The 18,251-nt window shown below is 57.6% G+C and overlaps 1 protein-coding gene across 6 annotated transcripts in view; it reads left to right on the plus strand.

The window, feature by feature from the left end:
• PLPP7 (phospholipid phosphatase 7 (inactive)) overlaps nucleotides 1-12,922 on the plus strand; it is a 24,948-nt gene extending 12,026 nt beyond the window's left edge. For 4 of the 6 annotated variants that reach the window (XM_083807191.1, XM_083807195.1, XM_083807193.1 and 1 more), the window contains exons 2-4: nucleotides 132-320; nucleotides 1,134-1,606; nucleotides 12,092-12,922. In XM_083807191.1, the coding sequence (XP_083663317.1) occupies nucleotides 1,156-1,606; nucleotides 12,092-12,456 (816 nt within the window). In that variant the 5' untranslated portion in view covers nucleotides 132-320; nucleotides 1,134-1,155 and the 3' untranslated portion in view covers nucleotides 12,457-12,922. Of the gene's footprint in view, nucleotides 1-131; nucleotides 326-1,133; nucleotides 1,607-4,435; nucleotides 7,617-12,091 lie in introns of all 6 variants that reach the window. The other 2 variants (XR_014574413.1, XM_083807192.1) reach the window with 2 other exon arrangements.
• Nucleotides 12,923-18,251: the final 5,329 nt, after the last annotated feature.

Below are 18,251 nucleotides of genomic sequence, written 5' to 3' on the forward strand. Positions count from 1 at the left end.
GGATGTTTCCCAGTGTTACCTCTTCTAATATTGACCTTTATAATTTTACATAGGTAAATATCACTGGAACCAAGAGACGTGCCTGTGCCTCTGCTTGGTGCAATATTCATCTTTTCCTCTCCCCCCTGCAGAACTCCCCAGGGCCCGGCACAAGCCCGCAGCACCCAGCCTGTGCCGTGGGGACCCTTCCTCATCATCGAACCGCGGTGCCAGCTCCGACGGGGCCGCTGCTGGTTGCAGCCACAGCTCGGGGACGCGGCAGCGCCTGTCACCTGCTTTCAGCGCCGGAGCTGCGATGCTGGATGACACGGCAGAAACGTGTGCGGTATTTAGGGCACGCTCAGCGCCGGGGGCAGGGGGATGGGAATTCATTAGTGGCGCCGCGTCTCTTTTAATCAAGAGGCAGGTGCTGCTTCTCCTCGGGCTGCAGGCAGGGGTGGTGATGGAGGAGCTGCGGGGATGCGTGCTGAGCGGGGGGAGAGGATGGGGCTGGTGATGCTCAGGAGGTGTTCATGCCAGGGAGAAAGAAATACTACTTAGGGTGCCCTAGCAGGGGTGAGACACCGCAGGACGGACAAAACCAGGAGATAGCTGGGTCGGGCCCCTTGCAGGGAAGCCCCCAAGTGATGCCCAGCACAGAGGCTGGGAAGCCAGGCTGCATTGCCCGCCCTGGCAGCCACTAGAGCACTGTGATCTCTTCCAGCGCTGATGCTCTGATACCCAAATATGAATTACTGTGCCAAAAAAAAACTACATTTCCCAGTTTCCCTTGCAGCCCAGGGGAATAAGCAATTGGAAGATTTAAATAGACCAGACCAGAAGCAACCAACCTTTGGCACAAAGCATTTCCCTCCTCTTCTTCCAATCTATTGGCTGTTTAACCTTTTTCCCTGGCACTGGAGTGGCTGCCAAGCCTGGCATTAACTTTCCTTCCAAGCTTGCTAGGCCCATGAAGTAAACAGCCATGTGCATTCCTTACTCTATATTTAACAGCTGCAGTCTGTGCTGGGGGCAACTGCAACAGAGGGGAACCTTTGTAGCTTCCCAAATCCCCAGCTCGTGAGGGTGGGAGTGGGCGAAGCTTTCCGCAGGGAGAAGAGGGATTTCTCTCCTTCCCGGTGTTTGCAAAGCAGGTTCCGTTAGCGAGAGACTGCAATGCCAGCATCCCAGCCGCGGTCCAGGGCACGAGACAGGAACAATGTCCTCAACAGGGCTGAGTTCCTCTCCCTGAACCAGCCCCTGAAAGGGACCCAGGAGAGCAGGAGCCAGGGGAGGAAGCAGAGCGGCCAGGCGGGAGCAGCCGGCGCCCCGAACAGCAGCCCCAAGGAGCGGAGGCAGTCGCAGCAGCTGCCCGAAGAGGACTGCATGCAGCTCAACCCCTCCTTCAAGGGAATCGCCTTCAACTCCCTGCTGGCCATCGACATCTGCATGTCCAAGCGGCTGGGAGTGTGCGCCAACAGAGCGTCGTCCTGGGGAGGCGCCCGCTCCATGATCAACCTCCTGGGGATAACGGGGCACGGGATCCCCTGGATCGCGGGCACGCTCATCTGCCTGGTGAAGAGCAGCACGCTGGCAGGCCAGGAGGTCCTCATGAACCTGCTGCTAGGTGAGTGGCAAAGCTCCTTCCTTCCCCGCCGGGAAAGCCCAGCCCTAGTCACAAGGGACAGCGGCATCGGGACTCCTCCTCTGACTGCTCCCACTGCCGGCGGGGTCAGGCAGCAGGCAGTGACCTTTTGGGTGAATGCTGCACTTATCAGCCACCTTGGCGGCTTTGGGATGGTGCTGGGTACGGTGGGAGATGGATGTAGCAAAAAGTTTTGTAAGGGGGTGGAATGGATCCCGGTAGCCCGCCATCCCCGCAGGGCAGGGGCAGATCCTCGGCCTCTACGAGGCGGGGTTGGTCCAAGTCAGGGCCAAGAAAGTGTCTGTGATGTGCAGGTGGATACCAGCAGCAGTGCCCTTGATTTACGGTCTTCTGCCTTGGTGGCTTGTCGGGTTGGGGAAAACATAAAGATTTTAATCTCAGTGTGTGGATTAGAGACAGAAGATGTCCTCAAGAAAAACACATTTCCATCCCCTCTGCACCTCCTTGTGCAGACCCTGGCCCCACGTCTCCGCAGCCGCTCAAAGGAGTCCTGTCTCCTTCCCTGCTGCCACTTGATCTCGTATCCCTCGTCCCAGGAGGACCTTTCTTGCTGCTGGCCCCGTTTCCACGCGCTAGCTTGACCCAGAGGCTGTTAGGATGGATCAGATCTCTCTGTCTCTCCTGCCAGCCCCTTTTTTTGTGCGGTGGTCGGTCTCCTTGCTCCTGGGGACTGGGGTGTGCCGGGGGAGTTTGCAGGGCCCGACCCGTCCCCATGGCCCCACATCCCACCAGTGACCATGCTGAGCTCTGGGTGAGACTTTCCCTACATGCAGGCCCCAACCCACCCTGCCTGCATCCACCTGAGGCACTTGCTCTTCCCTCTCTTCTGCCTTTGGCCTGTGGCCTGGTTATCACTTTTTTTTTTATGACTAATTGCTAGCTCATCCGGCTGAGATCACCCTGGCATTTCACCCTCCCCCAAAATCCAGCCCGCGGAGCTCCCACTTTTGGTCAGTACGAGGAATTGACGTTAGATTTAGGCCTTTGCTTTTTAGGGAGCCTGCAGTAGGCACCTCAGGGAAGGGACGTCCTGTTCTCAGGGACTGCCTGCGATACCATACGTTCTGCAGCGTGGTCCCACCTTTTTTTTTTCAGAAGTTCATCCTTCAGAGAGGGCAGCGATTGCGCTGAACTGGCTTGAAAAGCACAGCTGTGGCCGCCTTTTCTCCCCTCTGCCTTTGAAGGAGCCTGTCCCCGTGCTGTGACATCTAACGAGGGGAGGCCGTGGCGGGGAGGGAGCCGGAATAGCATCGGCATGATGCAGAGCCCGCGGGTGTCAGCAGTTCTTCCGGGGGCTGCCCGGTGCTCTGGGTCAAACCCTCACTGGGAAAAGAAGCTCCGTTTAAAAGGGCATGAGGATGAAATAGGAGGCGGCCAGCATCAACCGGCACAGTTTCCAGAGGTCTCTTGACCTGAGAGCCTTTGACAGTTCTGGAGCCTGAAAACCGACCTCTTTGACTCCAAAATATTTGAGATCTTTATGAAGAGCTAATGCCGCTTTTGGCTTAAAACCAATAAAGGTCTTCTCGCTCTTCCACTGCCGTTGAGGAGGCCAAACGCAAAGCCAGCTCCAGGTTGCACTGAAACTTTGAGTGTCGGGTGATGGCTGGGAGAGCTCAGCCCTGCATCTCTAGGTCTCCTTGGCTCAAAAGTGCTGCTCAGGGCTGCTTGGGGCCTCCACAGTCTTGGTTCCTTGCTCCCTTCCCTTGTCCACGCCTGCCAAGAGAGAAACGGGTTAAATTGTACAAAGGGCTAGCTCGCGGCGTGACCTCACAGCTCTGTAGGTCTGGCAGCCTCCGAAGAGCCTCCTTTGAATTTTTGGGTCGACCTGTGTGGTGGCAGGAGTTGGACTCGATGATCCTTATGGGTCCCTTCCAACTCGGGATATTCTAGGATTCTTTGTCCCCCCTGCAGACCACGCTGCCTGGCGGCACTGACCAAGGTGCCCGGAGCCTCTCTCGTCAGCGTCCTCGGCAGGACTTGTGTCACCCTGCAGAGCAGGATCTCTGCTGTAAGCGTGGCCTTGGCTTGATATTTAAGATTGCAGTCAGGAGCTCCTAGTATCAGAGCAGCTACTGCCGTAACGCCTGCGTTGCTGATGGACGAAGGAGTCCGGCAGGGAAGCGTGGGGTTGGCAGACCCAGACCAACCATGCGAGATGTGGTCCCTTGAGCCAGTAGGAAGAGTGTGATGCTGCATCTGGCGTCCCGGGTCCCTCTCACTGTTTTTTTTCCCCTGGGTTGAGATCCAGCAGGCTGTGGTGTAAAGCCCTTCTGGCTGGGGACAGGTCAAAGGGAAGGGAGCATCCCCGGTGCTTCCCTGGTGTCCTGGAAGGAGGGGAGCAGGGAAGTCAGGGTTGTCTACGGCACCCCTTCTTTACGTCCCCTGGCTCTCCTCCCTCCCCCCGGCTTGCTCAGGGTTTGATACATCAAGCAGAATTTCTGATGCAGTCTCTGGGCAGGGAGCCAGCCCATCATAGAGCACTTGTTTAGGATTTGCAATCAGGCTTTCAAGGCGAGGAGACAGGAGACTGCTGAAATGGGACCGGGAACCTGGCAGGAGCACCACTGCAGATGGAGGGGGGGCACTTGTGCCGGAGGAGCTCTTGGTAGGATCTTTGCCAAGATGTGTGGGAGCATTTAGGGTGAGGGGTTCTGACCTCCCTCCCTGGGACGCTCCATCCCTCCCAACTGCTGATGTTGATTAGCAACCCCCAGCAATGTTTTCCCTCCACAGTTGTCATCTGTGATGGAATTTATCGATTCTCCTTCTCATCGTAATCTTTTCCAGCAAATGCCAAACAGCCAGAGAAGCACGGTCACAGCCTGTTACTGAAAAGATGGAAGAAATCAGATATCTGTGCCCACTGTCAAAATCCCTCTGCCAGAATGTGCTTTCAGGAAGACAGTCTCAGTGTTGCCAGCCCTGGCTGTGAAAGAGTCAGGAAGAAATTCTGCTCCCCCTCTGCCACATCAAGAAAGTTGTAACTCAGGAAACCCCCCAGTTTAAGTTTGTTTTAGTTGTTTGCCGGTGTTGGGACTTTTAGGACCATTCAAACTTTCCTCTGCAAGGATTTAGTGAGAACTGATGTGCTTAGAAAATCATTTGAACTTTGCAATTGAGCTTTCAGGGGGAAAACAGGTATAAAACGCCCACTAAAACTACCAGAGCTGCTCTAGAACCAGACAGAAGCGCCGTTAAACCCTGAGGGAAAGCGGTACCTTGGTTTCTGGTTCTGATCCATCTGGTGAGGATGTGGATCCAAATTTAGTGATTCATTGACTGCAAAGCCAGCAAAGAACATTTGGATCATTGATCTAACCCACGGCAAAACACAGGCGGTAGCACATCCCTTAATTTATTCCTGTTCAATTTGCTAAGGGAAAAAACCCAAACACTCAATCAGATGTAAAATTTCAAGTGGCGGTGAGCTTGTCAGAACCATTTCTATATTACTGCAGTGGTAGGTGTTCTCCCCGGCGCCTTGCTCTTACTTTGACTGTTCCCTTCCCTCCGCTGCCTCTGCATACCTTTGTCTCTTCAGCTGAGTAGCTCTTTTATCCAGCATCCCTTCTGCCTTTCAATATTTTGGATGGTGCTCAAGTCACCTCTTCACCTCCTATTCATTAAGCTGAACAGGCTGATCTCGTTAGACTGATGGTCTTTCCAGATCCAGGCACCTTCTTAGAGTGACGGGGATGGAATATGGTGATCTGCTCGAAGGAGTGCTTTCGGTGAAGTCCCCCTGTTATGTTCAGAGCCAAACTGCCGCCCATCACCGTGATTCTTTGCATTTTTAGCTGCGGTCCAGCTGTGTGCCTTTGCTGCAGGAGGATGTCTGGTTGGTTCACGCTTGCACGTAGATGCGTTTGTGTGTGGAGTGAAATACCTGGTTCAGCTTTGGTCATGGCTTCGTGAAATAGGTATTAAAACCTTCTATTGGGACGCTGGAAAGGGGCCAAGCCAAGCCTGGTGGTGGCTGTGTCCCCGTGTCCAGCTGTGACATGGGTCATCGTCCTCACCCGTCACCTGCTGGCTCTGCATCCTGCTTCTGACAGGTGGGGCAGCTCGCACTGAGCATTTATCACCACCCAGGAAAACAGTGCCACGGGCATGTCATGGGGAGCAGCTGAGGATGGGTCGCTTGCCACAGGAGGAAGGAAGGAGGGGAGGCCAGGGTCACTTCTCCAGGCCTGGAGCTCAGCCAGAAGTCAGTCCTTGCTCTCTCCGGCCTTCTCCCTGGATGCAGACCTAGCGCTAGGCTGGCTGGGAACCAAGCCATAATACGCTGAGGCGCAGTCCCCTGCAGAACTGTGACTTTATCCTGAGCAGAATGTATGTATTTATAAATGTATTTGTATTTATAAATATATAGGGACGGGACTCCGCAATCCGCCCATGCAGCCTCCAAGCAGGAGCAGACTGGCAGGAATGGTAGGTCAGGGAGGAAAGAGAGAGACCGAAATGTCTTCGCCAGGTCCCTCGAGACCCCCTGTCCCTCCTCTAGCAGTGCACAGGTACTTCATGTATCGGGATGCTTTCCTTTGGAGTCTGTGCGGTGAAAATTCAGATCGCTGTGCAGCCCGTGGCTGTTAAAGGTCACTGAGTAGATTAAATGCCCGGGCAGCACAGACGAGCTCATCCCGATGAGCCTCGGGGCTCGGCAGCCCAGCCCCAGCAGAGAGGACGGGGAGCTGCGCTGGCAGATGGATCAGTCTGTACGCAGCGGAGCTTGCTAAGCTGAGAGCCCCAGAGATGGTTTGGGGCCAGATGTGTCTGTTTTTTCCCTTTCATTTTCCCACTGTGAGGCTGGGGATTTTCTGAGCTAGACGGGGCAGAAAGCGATTCAGCAGGGAAGGAGCGAGCAGCCCGGGAATGTGTCCCCTGCTTTGGGACCGCTCCCAGCCTTCTGCTCATCCCCTCCCGTGAGGCTGGACACGTGGAGGAGGCTCAGCCCCAGCCCTGCTGCCCTGCCAGTGCCTGCTGGCATCTCAGCAGGGTTGCAGCACATCTGCCCAGAGGGCAGGAGGATGTAAGCAGTGAGTAACCCAGCGTGACCGACCCGTGGCGGGTGCCGGAGGGAGCACCGCAGATGCCCGCTCCCTGCATCCAGCACCGGGTCCAGCCCGACATTAAATATTCCTCTTCATCGCATCAGGCTGCTAATCCGCCCCTTGTCGTCCTGCCCAGACTCTGCAGTTGAAGTCCCTGGTTCTCTGGTGGGTGCCATCCCCCTGTATCCCTGCTGAGCTCGGGCAGCTCTGCACGGCGAGTGGCGCCCAGCTCTCCTGCCCTCCCTGCCCCCTTCCCTTCCTCGCCTGCTCGCTCTATAGCAAGTGCATTCCCCTGCAGGGCAGGCAGTGCCTGCAGTGTCCCTTCGCCCAGAGGACAGTCAGTGACAGCCCGGGGCCCGTTTCACAGAGGCTGGAGCACGGGCATGGGGAATATTTCCAGGGACCAGCATAGATAGGGTCTCTCTGTCAGCCCCTTGGTCAGCACCGAGGTCGGGTCCTGCCTGTTCGGTGCTGAGCACGGCGTGAGCCCCACGTCCCCGCTTGCAGCCTTTGGGGCACTGCAGGGATCTCAAAGCCGAGCGTCTGTGCAGAGCCGGCAGGCAAACCGCTCCCCAGTCTGAATGCAGATTGCAAGAGAAAAGAAGTGCGAGGGTTGCTGAATGGGAAGAGGGGGAATAAACAAGGGAAATGAGTCATGCTCGTGTCTGTCACTCCCCAGCAGCTTCCCCGTGCCCCCGCCGCAGCGCTGCGAGGGGACGAGAGCTGCCTGCCTGCTGCGCTGCCAGCCCTGCTGGGGCAGCTGAGCAGGGCTCTGCCCCGAGGGGCGTCCCTAGGAAAGGGTGAGGGGGGCTCGGCCCCGGCACCTCGGCAGGAGCAGAGGCTGGGCAGAGGAAGGCAGAGGCACGGAAGGCAGCGGGATGAGCGGCTGGAGCAGCAGGGGCAGGGAGACTGATCGGGTACCTGGGTCCGGGCCAGGCTCGGTGAGGACAGCGATGGCGAGGGGGGAATCGTTTCACCTCTCTCTTCTTCCTCCCGTTGGCAGAAAGCTCCGTGTTGTCACCTCGGCTGCAGTTCTGGTCTCAGCCTCCATCCCTGAGCATACAGAGATGCTGGACGACCTCGCTGCGCTGGGTCTTTAAAGCACTGGGAGATGCGGTGGTTGGAGGCCCTGTGAGCACCAGAGAATCAACCCCGAATTTTTCTTTAGTTATTTATTTATTTATTTTCCATTTTGCTTTGTTGAAGGCAGTGAGGTGTGAGCACAAGCCTAAGCAGTGCTGAGACTGAGCTCTGTGCGTGCTCATCCCGGGATGCTGCTGCAGGGAGGCATCCCCCGCACCGCTGGCGCTGAGCGCGGGGACATCGCTGGCTCCTGCAGCCCTTCTGGGAGGCAGCTGGGTGCTCGCGGGGCCTTGCCGTGAGCTGCTCAGCTCATTTCCTCCATCAGCGTGAGCCCTTGTCACTGCAGCCACCCCCTTGTCCCCAGGCCATATAGAGCCCTGGTAGGGCAGGCACACTTGGTGATGGGTGCTGAGATGCAAACTGCCCAGCACCCATGGGGGATTGCCAAAAGGGGAGAGCTCCAGGCAGCCTGTGCATACTCTCGGGGCTGTTTCTGATCTTCTAGGGCATAGCAAATCTGTTCTCAGTCATTGGGGATTTTTTAATTAATTGCACAATGCTGATTTCTGCCATTCCTTCACCTCCCCGTGGCCACTTACCCCAGCGCGCCCTGCACCCAGCGCCCAGAACTCTGCTGCTTGTTCAGCCGCAAAATAACCTCCCCCAAAACGCTGCAGTGCCTGATTCACTGCTTTGTAACCGTGTCGTGCCATCTGTGACTTTTTGTCAGTTCTTGCGCCTAATGGTACCACGTTTGGGGAAGAAAATGAAGGAGAGGAGTTCACTTCCAGAGGAGTGGAGCTCGCCCAGCTGTCAGTGGCTCCACCGGAGACAGGGTGCGGGTGCTCTGGAACCTGCACCTTTCGTTAGTGTCAACCAGTCAAGGCTGCAAACGGTTCATTTTCCAGGTCAGGGAGCCTAATGCCTGCAGGAGATTTGGGAAGATCATTTCAGAAGCAGTAGGATGGGGCGTTAAGTAAAAGCTGAACAGTTAAAAGTTCAAAACCAAATTTGGGGAAGAAAAACGAATTCTACTTCTGGAGCAAAAGGAACTGTTTCGTAGGAAGGGTGACATTTGTCCGAAGTTGGCTAACGTGGGAAGCAAAGCACCTTCAAAGCCAGCGTGGCTGGGAGCACGTGTGTGCTCCACGGGACCGTGTGGCCTCTGGCACAGTGGGACCGGGGACAAAACAGGCGGCGGGCTTCTGCTGCGTCCAGGCATGGAGCTGCTGCCTGCCTTGTCCCTGCTTTCATATGGGCAGGGGACAGGTCCGTCTGCTGCCGTGCCCGGGGACTGCTGGGCTCGGGTTGTGACCGCTCTGCATCTCTTTCATGTCACCAAAATCCCCCTTTTCTTCTCCCGTGTGCCCGGCTCCTCGCAGCTGGGCTGTGAGCTGCCCTGGCTCCTCCAGCGGTCCCATGTGCGCAAAGCCCTGCGGATCCGTGCTGCAGGAACAGATGAGGCCAAAGGCTTTTTTGGCTTTCTCCTGTTTTTCTCTCCCCCAGCGCTGCACCCAGGCGGTTTTTCAGCTGGGGTTTTGGTAACGTGTTTGTGTTAACAGCTCAGCTGGAGTCTGCCCGGCCCCGGGAGATGCTGCCTGGCTCCAGCCCGGGCAGGCGATGCCCACAGGCAGCGAGTGCTGCCCCTCGCCCACGCCACGATCACAGCTTGGGCTGGGACAGAAGGGACATGGCAGGGACAGGGACATCCAGCTGCTTCGGCTCCCCTTCAAGGAGAGGGCTGGGGGCTGGCTTGGCTTTGCTAAGGCCAAACTTGGAGTTTGTCCTCGTGCCCTGCCTGCGCAGGACTTGCCTCTCCGCTCTCTGCTCCTAATGGGCTCCTAACGTTTGGTGGCAGGAGCAAGGCAGATAATTGTTTTCCTTCTCTTATTAATAGATATAAAATGTCTGCCCAGGGGGCTCGCTTTCAGCTCATTTACTGTGCGTCTGATGCCAGATGTTGGCTATTTACAATACCAAGGTGATCTCTGATGCTAAAATTGTCGCAGTCAGACAAGACTCGCTCTTTGGGTTTGTGCTTTAAGGAAGTTTTGGATGTTAATAGAGCTTGGGGTGATCGGACGGTTTTGCTGTGTTTCCCTTAATAGCCGGGGCAGAGAGGAAACTCTGGACCTTTTGAGACAAACATGAAAGGAGCAACGGGCGAGAGCAAATCCTTCCTTTGGTGGCTTTGCTGTGTTTTGAATCCAATTCTACCCACACGTGTGGGAAGAGCATGGTGACAAAGGCTTAACACTACAGCTCCCTGCTCCTCTCCTCTCAGCCCTCTTTGCTGCCTGACAGCCCCAGCCACCTCCAGCAAGGGCAGGCCGCTAAATCAGTGGTGGGCTCCTTCCAAGGTCCCTCCTGGGGCTCTTTTTCCTCCAACCTGCGGTCCTCCCGGCCCGGACAACGTGCACGTCCCCATTTTAGGGACAGGGGAAGGGTGGACCCTGGGTGAAGCTGCTGGTTTGCAAACATCCAGGGCTGTGGCTGGCTTTGGGTGGCCTGCGGGCACCTTTGGGAGCGCAGAGCCCCCCCTTGCAGCTGCACTGCCCACCGGTGCTGCCGATAAAGCCCCCCCTCGCCACGTGCTGTCCCCCCGCCTGGAGGAGGATTTTATTTGTGCTGAGCTGAAACAGCAGCAGGGAAAAAGTCAGCGGAGCCCGAGTCCGAGCAGGTATGTAGGTCAAGGAACTGCAAGGGGACAGGAGCCGGGCTGGGGCGGCTGGGGAAGGACGGGTGTTGGTTGTGCCCCCCGGGCAGGGCAGGGCGATGGGACCCCCCCACGCCTGGGGCCGGGGCAGGGGGTGCTGCCGAGGCTGCTTCCCCGGGGTGTGCAGCGTGCAGGGAACAGAAAGTGCAGGGGGAAGCGACAGAAAAAGCACCCGGTGGAGCAATCTTGGTTTTGGTTCTGTTTTTTCTTTTAACGGCAAATTAACCCCCGGTTTTAATGCCGCCGTGCCTTCAGATCATGAAACACGAGCGAATGAGGCTTCCTGCTTTCTGGGCACCGTTTGATGAAAATCTAACCCAGCAGCGCTGAAGGTCCATTTTATTCATCCTCTGAATGAAAGGGGTATAAAAGCAGCCCTTCGGTTTGTTATCCGTGCTCTCACCACCCCCATGCACCCACACCTGCCTCCCTCGAGCTGCCCTGACACCACCTTTGACCAGAAAAAAATATCTTGGAAGTGCAAAATAAGGACGGGCAATGGTGAATGCTTTGTGTATCTGAAATGTTTGTGCTCTGAGCTACGGGCAGATTCGGTGGGGGAAGGTCTGTAGCGGGTGCACTGAATGCCTGGGACCCGGCGGGGTGCTCCGAGGGGAGCGGGTGCTGGCCCCCCGCCTGCCCCCAGGCGGAGCAGGCTGTGCCCCCGGCGGCGTGCGTCTCCTCGGCATCGCCGTCAGGAGCTGAAATCAGCACTCTGCCTAATGAGGAGGGCCGGGGAAAAGCAGAGGAGGGGATTTAGGAGAAACAAAAAATCAATGCTAGGAAATAAATTGACAGGGCTGTTGGCCGGGGGAAGGTGGTGGGATGAAGAGGAGGAGGAGGAGAAAGTGCTGACGGGTTTCACTCTGGAGCAGTTAAGGACAAAAGACGATGTGGTGCTGAGACCTGGAGCTGCGGGGACCTTGTCCCTGCTGCCACCAGCCTGTGCTTGCCGGGCCAGGGGGGTTTGTTCCCCTGCCTGCCCTTCTGGCAGGCAAAAGGGCAGGCAGGGGGCTCCACATCTGCACACCCAGGTGCTGTTTCTAGCACAGGAGCCCTTTTCCTTAATTGCACGACTTTTCCCTTGCCTTGCCGTCTCCTGATGCTCTTTTCTTAGTGAAATCCAGCAGCTCGGTGCGAGCCGGCTCTGGGCAGGGGGGAGGCGTGCTGCTTGCGGGTGACTTTGCACGAGGGAAGGACATGCGGTGGCGTGGGGTGACCGCACTGGGGGCATGGATGCGTCCTGGTGGCACGAGGCTTCCCGTGGACGGAACAGGGACACACAGCCTGGTGCTTCAAGAGGAGGGCCGGCAGTTTTAATTTTAGCTTCGCCGGTCGCTTTCTTCCTCCCCAGGCAGGTCGCTGGCCTCTGCGGTTGGGGTTCCTCCTCTGTGCGGTGGTGATAACGGTGCTCGCCTGCTCACGGGTGAGCCGGGGGGGTAGCTAACGCCCGGGTGGTGATCCGAGGGCGACGGGGGCTGCCTGCAGCACGCACCGGGCCAGAGCTACCGCGACCCTCGCGCACTCTGCCTTGAAAACTGCCCCGACTCCGCTTCCGCCTCTGACCTCTCCTCCTCGCCTCTCGTTTCACAGCCCTGCTGCTGGACATCGTGATCGTGGCGGGCCTGCAGAAGCTGGCCAAGCGGAAGGGCCCGTACGACGTGAGCCCCGGCTTGTTGGACTACCTGACCATGGACACCTACGCGTTCCCGGCCGGGCACGCCAGCCGGGCGGCCATGCTCTCCAAGTTCTTCCTCAACCACCTGGTGCTGGCCATCCCCCTCCGCATCCTCCTGGTCCTCTGGGCCCTCTGCGTGGGCTTTTCCCGCGTCATGATCGGACGGCACCACATCACCGATGTCCTCTCCGGCTTTGTTTTCGGCTACTTGCAGTTCCGGCTGGTGGAGTTGATATGGATGTCTTCCAACACGTGCCAGATGTTGATATCGATCTGGTGAACGTGGGGGACTTGGTGCCTTTGCACTGGAAACTAGCAGATACGTTCAGAGTCTCCCTCCCAGTATTTTCTACGTGTTGTTTGTCGGAAACAGTTGCACCTTCCATGAGTAGTGGCGTTTTTTAATGTTGCTTCCCCGCCTGAAAAAAAAAAGGGTTTCTTGCAATGGGTTGGGTTTTAGCACCCAAAGGCCGTACCTGTGATTTCGGCCGTATTCTCAAACTATAATTGGACAGCAACCAAATTAAGCTTTACGGGTGAGAGGAGCGAGCTACATGTCTGCCTTGGGGGGGCTCACAGCAGCACCTCGGTACGTCCTCAGCATGGGCAGCACCTGAGAGCCTCCTGAGGACACGTTCGTTAACGTTTTTGAGGCTAAATGATTTGGGCCGCAGTGCTGCGACTGTGTCTTGTACAGTCAGGGCGCTGCTGGCGTTTCGCAGTTAATAAATAATCCTAAAAATCCTGCCCTGCTTGGTTCTTGTGGTGAGGGAAGGGACGAAGGCCGGCTCAGGACGGCGCTGAGGTTGGTGTTCAACGTGGGGCAGGTGCTGCAGCCTCGTGGGCTCCCAGGGGACACGCGGCCCCTTGAACCGCTTGCTCTGTGCGGGTGGGTGCGGGAGGGTGCTCAGGACCTTTGCCGGGTGCCACGCTGGAGCCAGGCTTTCAGCTGCTGCTCAACAATCTGCTCCGCGAGGGTATGTGGTTTTTTATTTTGCCTGCTAAGGGACAAATAAAAGATGTCCATTTTCATCCTGGCAGGAAGTAATTTAATAGGCATGGTGCCGGGTCGTGGTGATTTTGGAAAGCGGGTCTAGATACACAGCAAAGAGGTTTTCTCTGCCTCTTCATGGCTATGATTTTGTTTATGCCAAACGATGCTATGGGTGGGAATGTCCAAGGTAAGTCTTCTGTGGGCCTGAATGCTTTCTGGTACAGCCAGCGGGAGGGCAGGCAGCCAGCACCGGGGCCACACTGTTGGAGAGGAAAACATTGAAGGTTTTTGTGTCTCATCCTGTTTGAAAAGAGGAGAGCGGTCCTGGCCTTCCTTGATTACAAGGCCGAGCTAATTGATGGCTATGAAGTGGTCCGAGGTTGCTGAACGAGGCGTGTGACGCAGACACGGTGCTGTTGCTCTCCGTTACTGCTGTTGTTTCCGCCTTGTTTCTCTCCAGCTGTTCCCAGGTGATGGCCACGCTCAGCGTGTTGTGGCTGAAACGTCTCACCTCTCACGACTGGCTAAGAAAATCCCGTGTTTTGCACAGAACCGTCCCGTTCTCTGTGGTTTTCCTCTCTTTAGAGGAGATTTTGATGTTTTTTAGGTGGCAGAAGACACTACCAGGCCCAGCACCTTCCCTGACTGGATGCTCCAGCAGATGTGCCAGTCCTCCTGTCCATCCCAGCTGAGCAAAACACCCCTGGCTTGCAATGCCAGGCAGCAAGGAGCCGGGTCCCGTGCTCCCACCCATCCCCAGGGCTGGGGAGCCCTCTTCTTGCAGGGGAGGCCGGCGAGAAGGAGGCGACGTGCAGATAACGACTGTAGCAGGCTGCTAACATTTGTTGCTCTTTGATAATTAATATGAAAAGGAGACAAACAGAAAATCTATCCCTGGCAGGCGTCTCCAGCTGAGAGCCCTGGGAGCTGGTGACTTCCCACACCGAGGCTGGAGTGGGAGCGTGGGCATCGCAGAGGCCACCGCGTCCTCTTGTCGAGCGTCCTGCGGAGCCCCCCGCTGCGAGGGTCCCTGGGGAGGCTGTGCCGTGGTGTGCTCGGGGACTGGGAGCTCTCGGTGCCGCCGTTCCCCCAGGGCTGTTGGGTTGCTGCAGCAGCCGGCAGCGCAGCAGGGGGGGGACTTGGTGCTGGCTCTCCCCCGTGCTTGTTGAAACGGGGGCGACGCTGCGGCGGGGAGCAGAGATTTGCAGGGTTTTCATTCACCAACCTCCTCCTCCTCCTGCGGAGAGTTACGTGAAGCAGTGATCCGTGGTTCTTGCTCTTTCTTCCAGGCATTATTACGCCTGGCGGAGTTTATCCTCACCCCATGGAAGGGCAGGGCCGTGTTACTGCAGCTCTGACGGCACGAACGTAGCTGGAGGCGGCGGGTACCCGAAGGAGCCAGGGAAGACTCTGCCCTGATTGCTTTGTGGGAAGCTCTCCCTTCGGAGGTATTTTATCCCAAACTCTAGGTTTTATTCAACCTTTGTAGATTCACCTACAGCCATGTTGCTGGATCTCCTCGCACCTGCGTTGTCTTCTCCTGGTACATGCATGATGGCTTTGGAGGAGCTACACCTGGCCGTGGCGGTGACATTGGCTGAGCTGCTGCAGCCCTGTGAAGGGAGGGCAGGGGCAGGAAGGGTCCGGCTGCACCTGGGGATATTCACGAATTTGTGGAGCCCAGGCCTGTTTCCAGCAGCCCTGGATGCTGGTGGGCAGCCAGCACCACCTGAAGTTGCCGAGTCTCCCCTTCGCTCTTAGCACCAACAGCTTTCAAAAAAATCCCACCCTGATGAGGCAGATACCAGGCGGCGGGGGCACGGCACTCATTCGGGTGGAAAACCAGCAGAATTCGCCCAGCTCCTTGCCGTGGTTCCTCTGCTGCTGCTCTCCCTCCACCAGGCTGCTGTGGGCATCGAGCTGCGCTGGGGCTCGCAGGATGGGGCTGGCTCCCATGTGGGGTGCTCCTGGCAGCCTCCCCCAGCACCAGCACCCCCAGAGCCCCTCAGCCCCTGGAGCTTGGATGCTGGGAGAGCTGCGGCCCCGGCGCTGCCGTGCTCGCTGCGGGGAGGTTGTGGCAGAGCCCCCGAGGCGAGCGGCACAGCACCCGCGGCGTGCCTGACGCGGAGCCTGCCTGGAGCGCTCGTCCCTGCCGTGCCGAGGGTGCCAGCATCGCTGCAGCCAAATCCAGCTTCTGTCTCTATGGAAACAGCCAGGGATGGGGGTGCCCTCCCGTGTCCTTACGTGTCCCCGCGTGTGCTAGGTTACCCGTTAACCTCCCGGGGCAGGCAGGAGACCCCTGGTCCTGGGGATGCAGCCGTGTGGGCTGGGGGACGTGGGGGGGAGCGGTGTCAGGGTGACCTGGCTCCTCCACTGACAGGGTACAATCTGGGGGGGCTGTCCTCAGCTTCCAGGCTGGGTAACGCAGCCATCCATCCTGCTGCAGGCTGTGCGGGGAGCTGGAAGGGATTCAGCACCCCCCCTGCACCCACAGGGATGGATGCTGAGTGTTTTGGCTCAGCGGCAAGGAGGGCACAGCAGCATGGGAAGGAAAATGTCCCCGGGCTTTGGGCTTTCAATCCGTGCAGATGCTGCCTGCCTTCCACGTCCTGCATGCAGCGAGGAGCAGGGTGGCTGTCCCTAAAGCTGGGATCCAGCCCCAGGGGGCTTCTTCCTCCCGGGATGGGGATGGGGATGGATCTCAGCACCGCTCCTGTCCGTGGGCTAAAGTGCTGGGGCATCGTCTGGCTGTGCTCTCTGCTCGCTTCGGATTTAGCAGGGGCTGTCAGAAACACCGTGGGTCTTGCAGGTATGTTACGCAAAGTGAGCAGCTAGGGACAATAATTTGGGGCCTCATCCTCCACCCTCCTGGAGCCCGTGCTGATGCTCACGCAGAGGTTCAGCCCCGGCTGTCCTGGGGGAGCTGGAGCAGGGTGCTGGGGCCGCGCCGTGCAGATGCCCACCACGGCCATGGGGCTGCAGGGAGGCAAAAAGCCAAATGGGTTGAGCTCCTTCAGGACTCCCCAGGGTTGTGGGTGCTTTTCTTGCACCCCCAGACCCCCAAATTCATCCACGCGAGGCTCGGGGAGGAGCCCCCTTCCCGGGGGACTGCAGCCAGGCGGCTCTGGGCATCTCCTGACTTTCGGTTCAGCTAACAGATGAATTAGGAAGAAGCCCCAGAGGAGGAAAGCTCAATGCATGGGCTCGGGGGGCTGCTGCCATCTGTGCCACGTGTGTCTGTGCATCCGGGAGAGATGCAGGCTGCGGCGGCGGTGATTTCATTTCTGATTCTGCTGCGTGCAGTCAAGGCTGCTCCTCCCCGCGCCCTAGCGCTGATTGTGCTCGGCAGCAAAAAGAGATTTTAATTTATTAAAAACAACGACAACAACAAAAACCTACAGAGGGTGCCAGGGGGAGTAGCAAATCTGGATTATGTCCGTGGGCATATGTGGGAATCACGGCTGGGGTGTTGAGCTCCCCCTCCCCAGCCTAAGCCGGTGTTTTATTTGAACCTCGCTGATTTGGGCTTTGGTGGCCTTGGTAATGACAAATGTGGTGGGACAAATCCTTCCCGTGTCAGGGCTGTGCTGTCCTCCCTGCCCAGGGCTGCTGGGGATCCTCTCTGCGGTCCCTTGGGGACGGGGTGACCAAGCGCCGTGTCCCCCCCAGGATGAGGCCGGTGATGGGGAGCTGGCTGGCGCCCAGGGAGATGCCTGGGGGATTTGAGGGCTCGGGGGGGAACTGGGAGGGCTGTTATACAAGATCTCCCTGCGGTAGCAAGGTCGTGGCTCTAGCTCACCCTGTGCTGGGTGCTCTTGGGCAAGTGCACCCCTCTTACTCGCTCTGGGGCGCTTCTGATGGGGACAAGGGACCCATGGATTTAACCCACTCTGGGCCTCAGAGACTTCTCCCCGGTCAGGAAGACCATCTGCGTGGTTTTCAGCTAAGTTTCTGTATTGAAGCGGTAACTAACCATGCCATTTCCAGGCTGAAAGTTTAATATATCGGGCAAAGCTTAAAGAAACAGGATGGTTCCTCCCTTTTGCACAGGCGTGTGCCGCAGAGCCAGAGAGCCCCAAACAGCGACGCGGCCAGCTCCTTGCAGCATGGCGGGCTGCAGGGGGGGCGCAGATGACCAAGGAGGTGTTCTCCTCCAGCATCCACCCAAGGGACCCTGGCTGACACCTCCCTGCCTGCTTAATATCTCCAAAACCAGCTAAGGCAAGGCAGGCACAGGGGGGCTCTTTGCTCCCCGCCTCGCTGGGACTCGGGGCAGCGAAGATCTCCGTGGTCATTCCCCGGGATGCAAGAGTCAAAGCGGATTACAGGCTCCTCAGCTGATCACATTTATTTCATTATGCGAGTGAAATCCCTCGTAAATACCGCCCCCCCCCCTCCCCTTTTCTTTTTATAAAAATAGAAGGCGGGGAAGAATTGCAGATTTACGAGAAATTAATCGCAGGGGTTGCATAAAACCGTTAACCTCGCGCAGCCCGAGCAGCCCCGGCTGCGGTGGGATGGTGCTGAGCAGCCGGGGGGCAGCGCTCCCCCAGCCCCCCAGGCAGGGTTTCCCCTGGCAAACCCATGCTTCCCGAGCAGGGGAAGCCTCTCCAGCTAGGAGGAATCTCATTCAAGGCTTGGCTGTGATGAACAGCTGATTGTAACCTTGGAACAAATTGGCTCAGCGGGTCTGGGTGAGCGGGGTTGCACCTTGGGCCTGTGGCAAACCCTGCTGGCCCCACACCGCAGCTCGGGGCCCTTGGGAACACCAATGCTCTTCCCTTTGCAGTGTGGTCACTCTGAGCCTCTCGGAGGATGGGGATGGAGCTGGGGACCTGGGCGTTGCACTGGAATCTCACCTGATTTAAGCATTTCTAACCAAATTCCTACCAGGTGGAGCTGGCTTCCTCTCCCCAGAACGTGCCCTGTCCTTGTGAAGTCCCCTTCCCCTGACACCCCCTCGCTCATGGGACCCTGTCTGACTTTATCCCTTCCCCAAGGACCAGCAGGTCTGTACCAGACCGTCAGCGCTGGAAAGCCAGACCTGCAGAGATTAATTAAAGTAAGAGCAACGCGATGAT

Source organism: Anser anser (assembly GCF_964211835.1).
Source record: "Anser anser genome assembly, chromosome: 21".
Classification (NCBI taxonomy): domain Eukaryota; kingdom Metazoa; phylum Chordata; class Aves; order Anseriformes; family Anatidae; genus Anser; species Anser anser.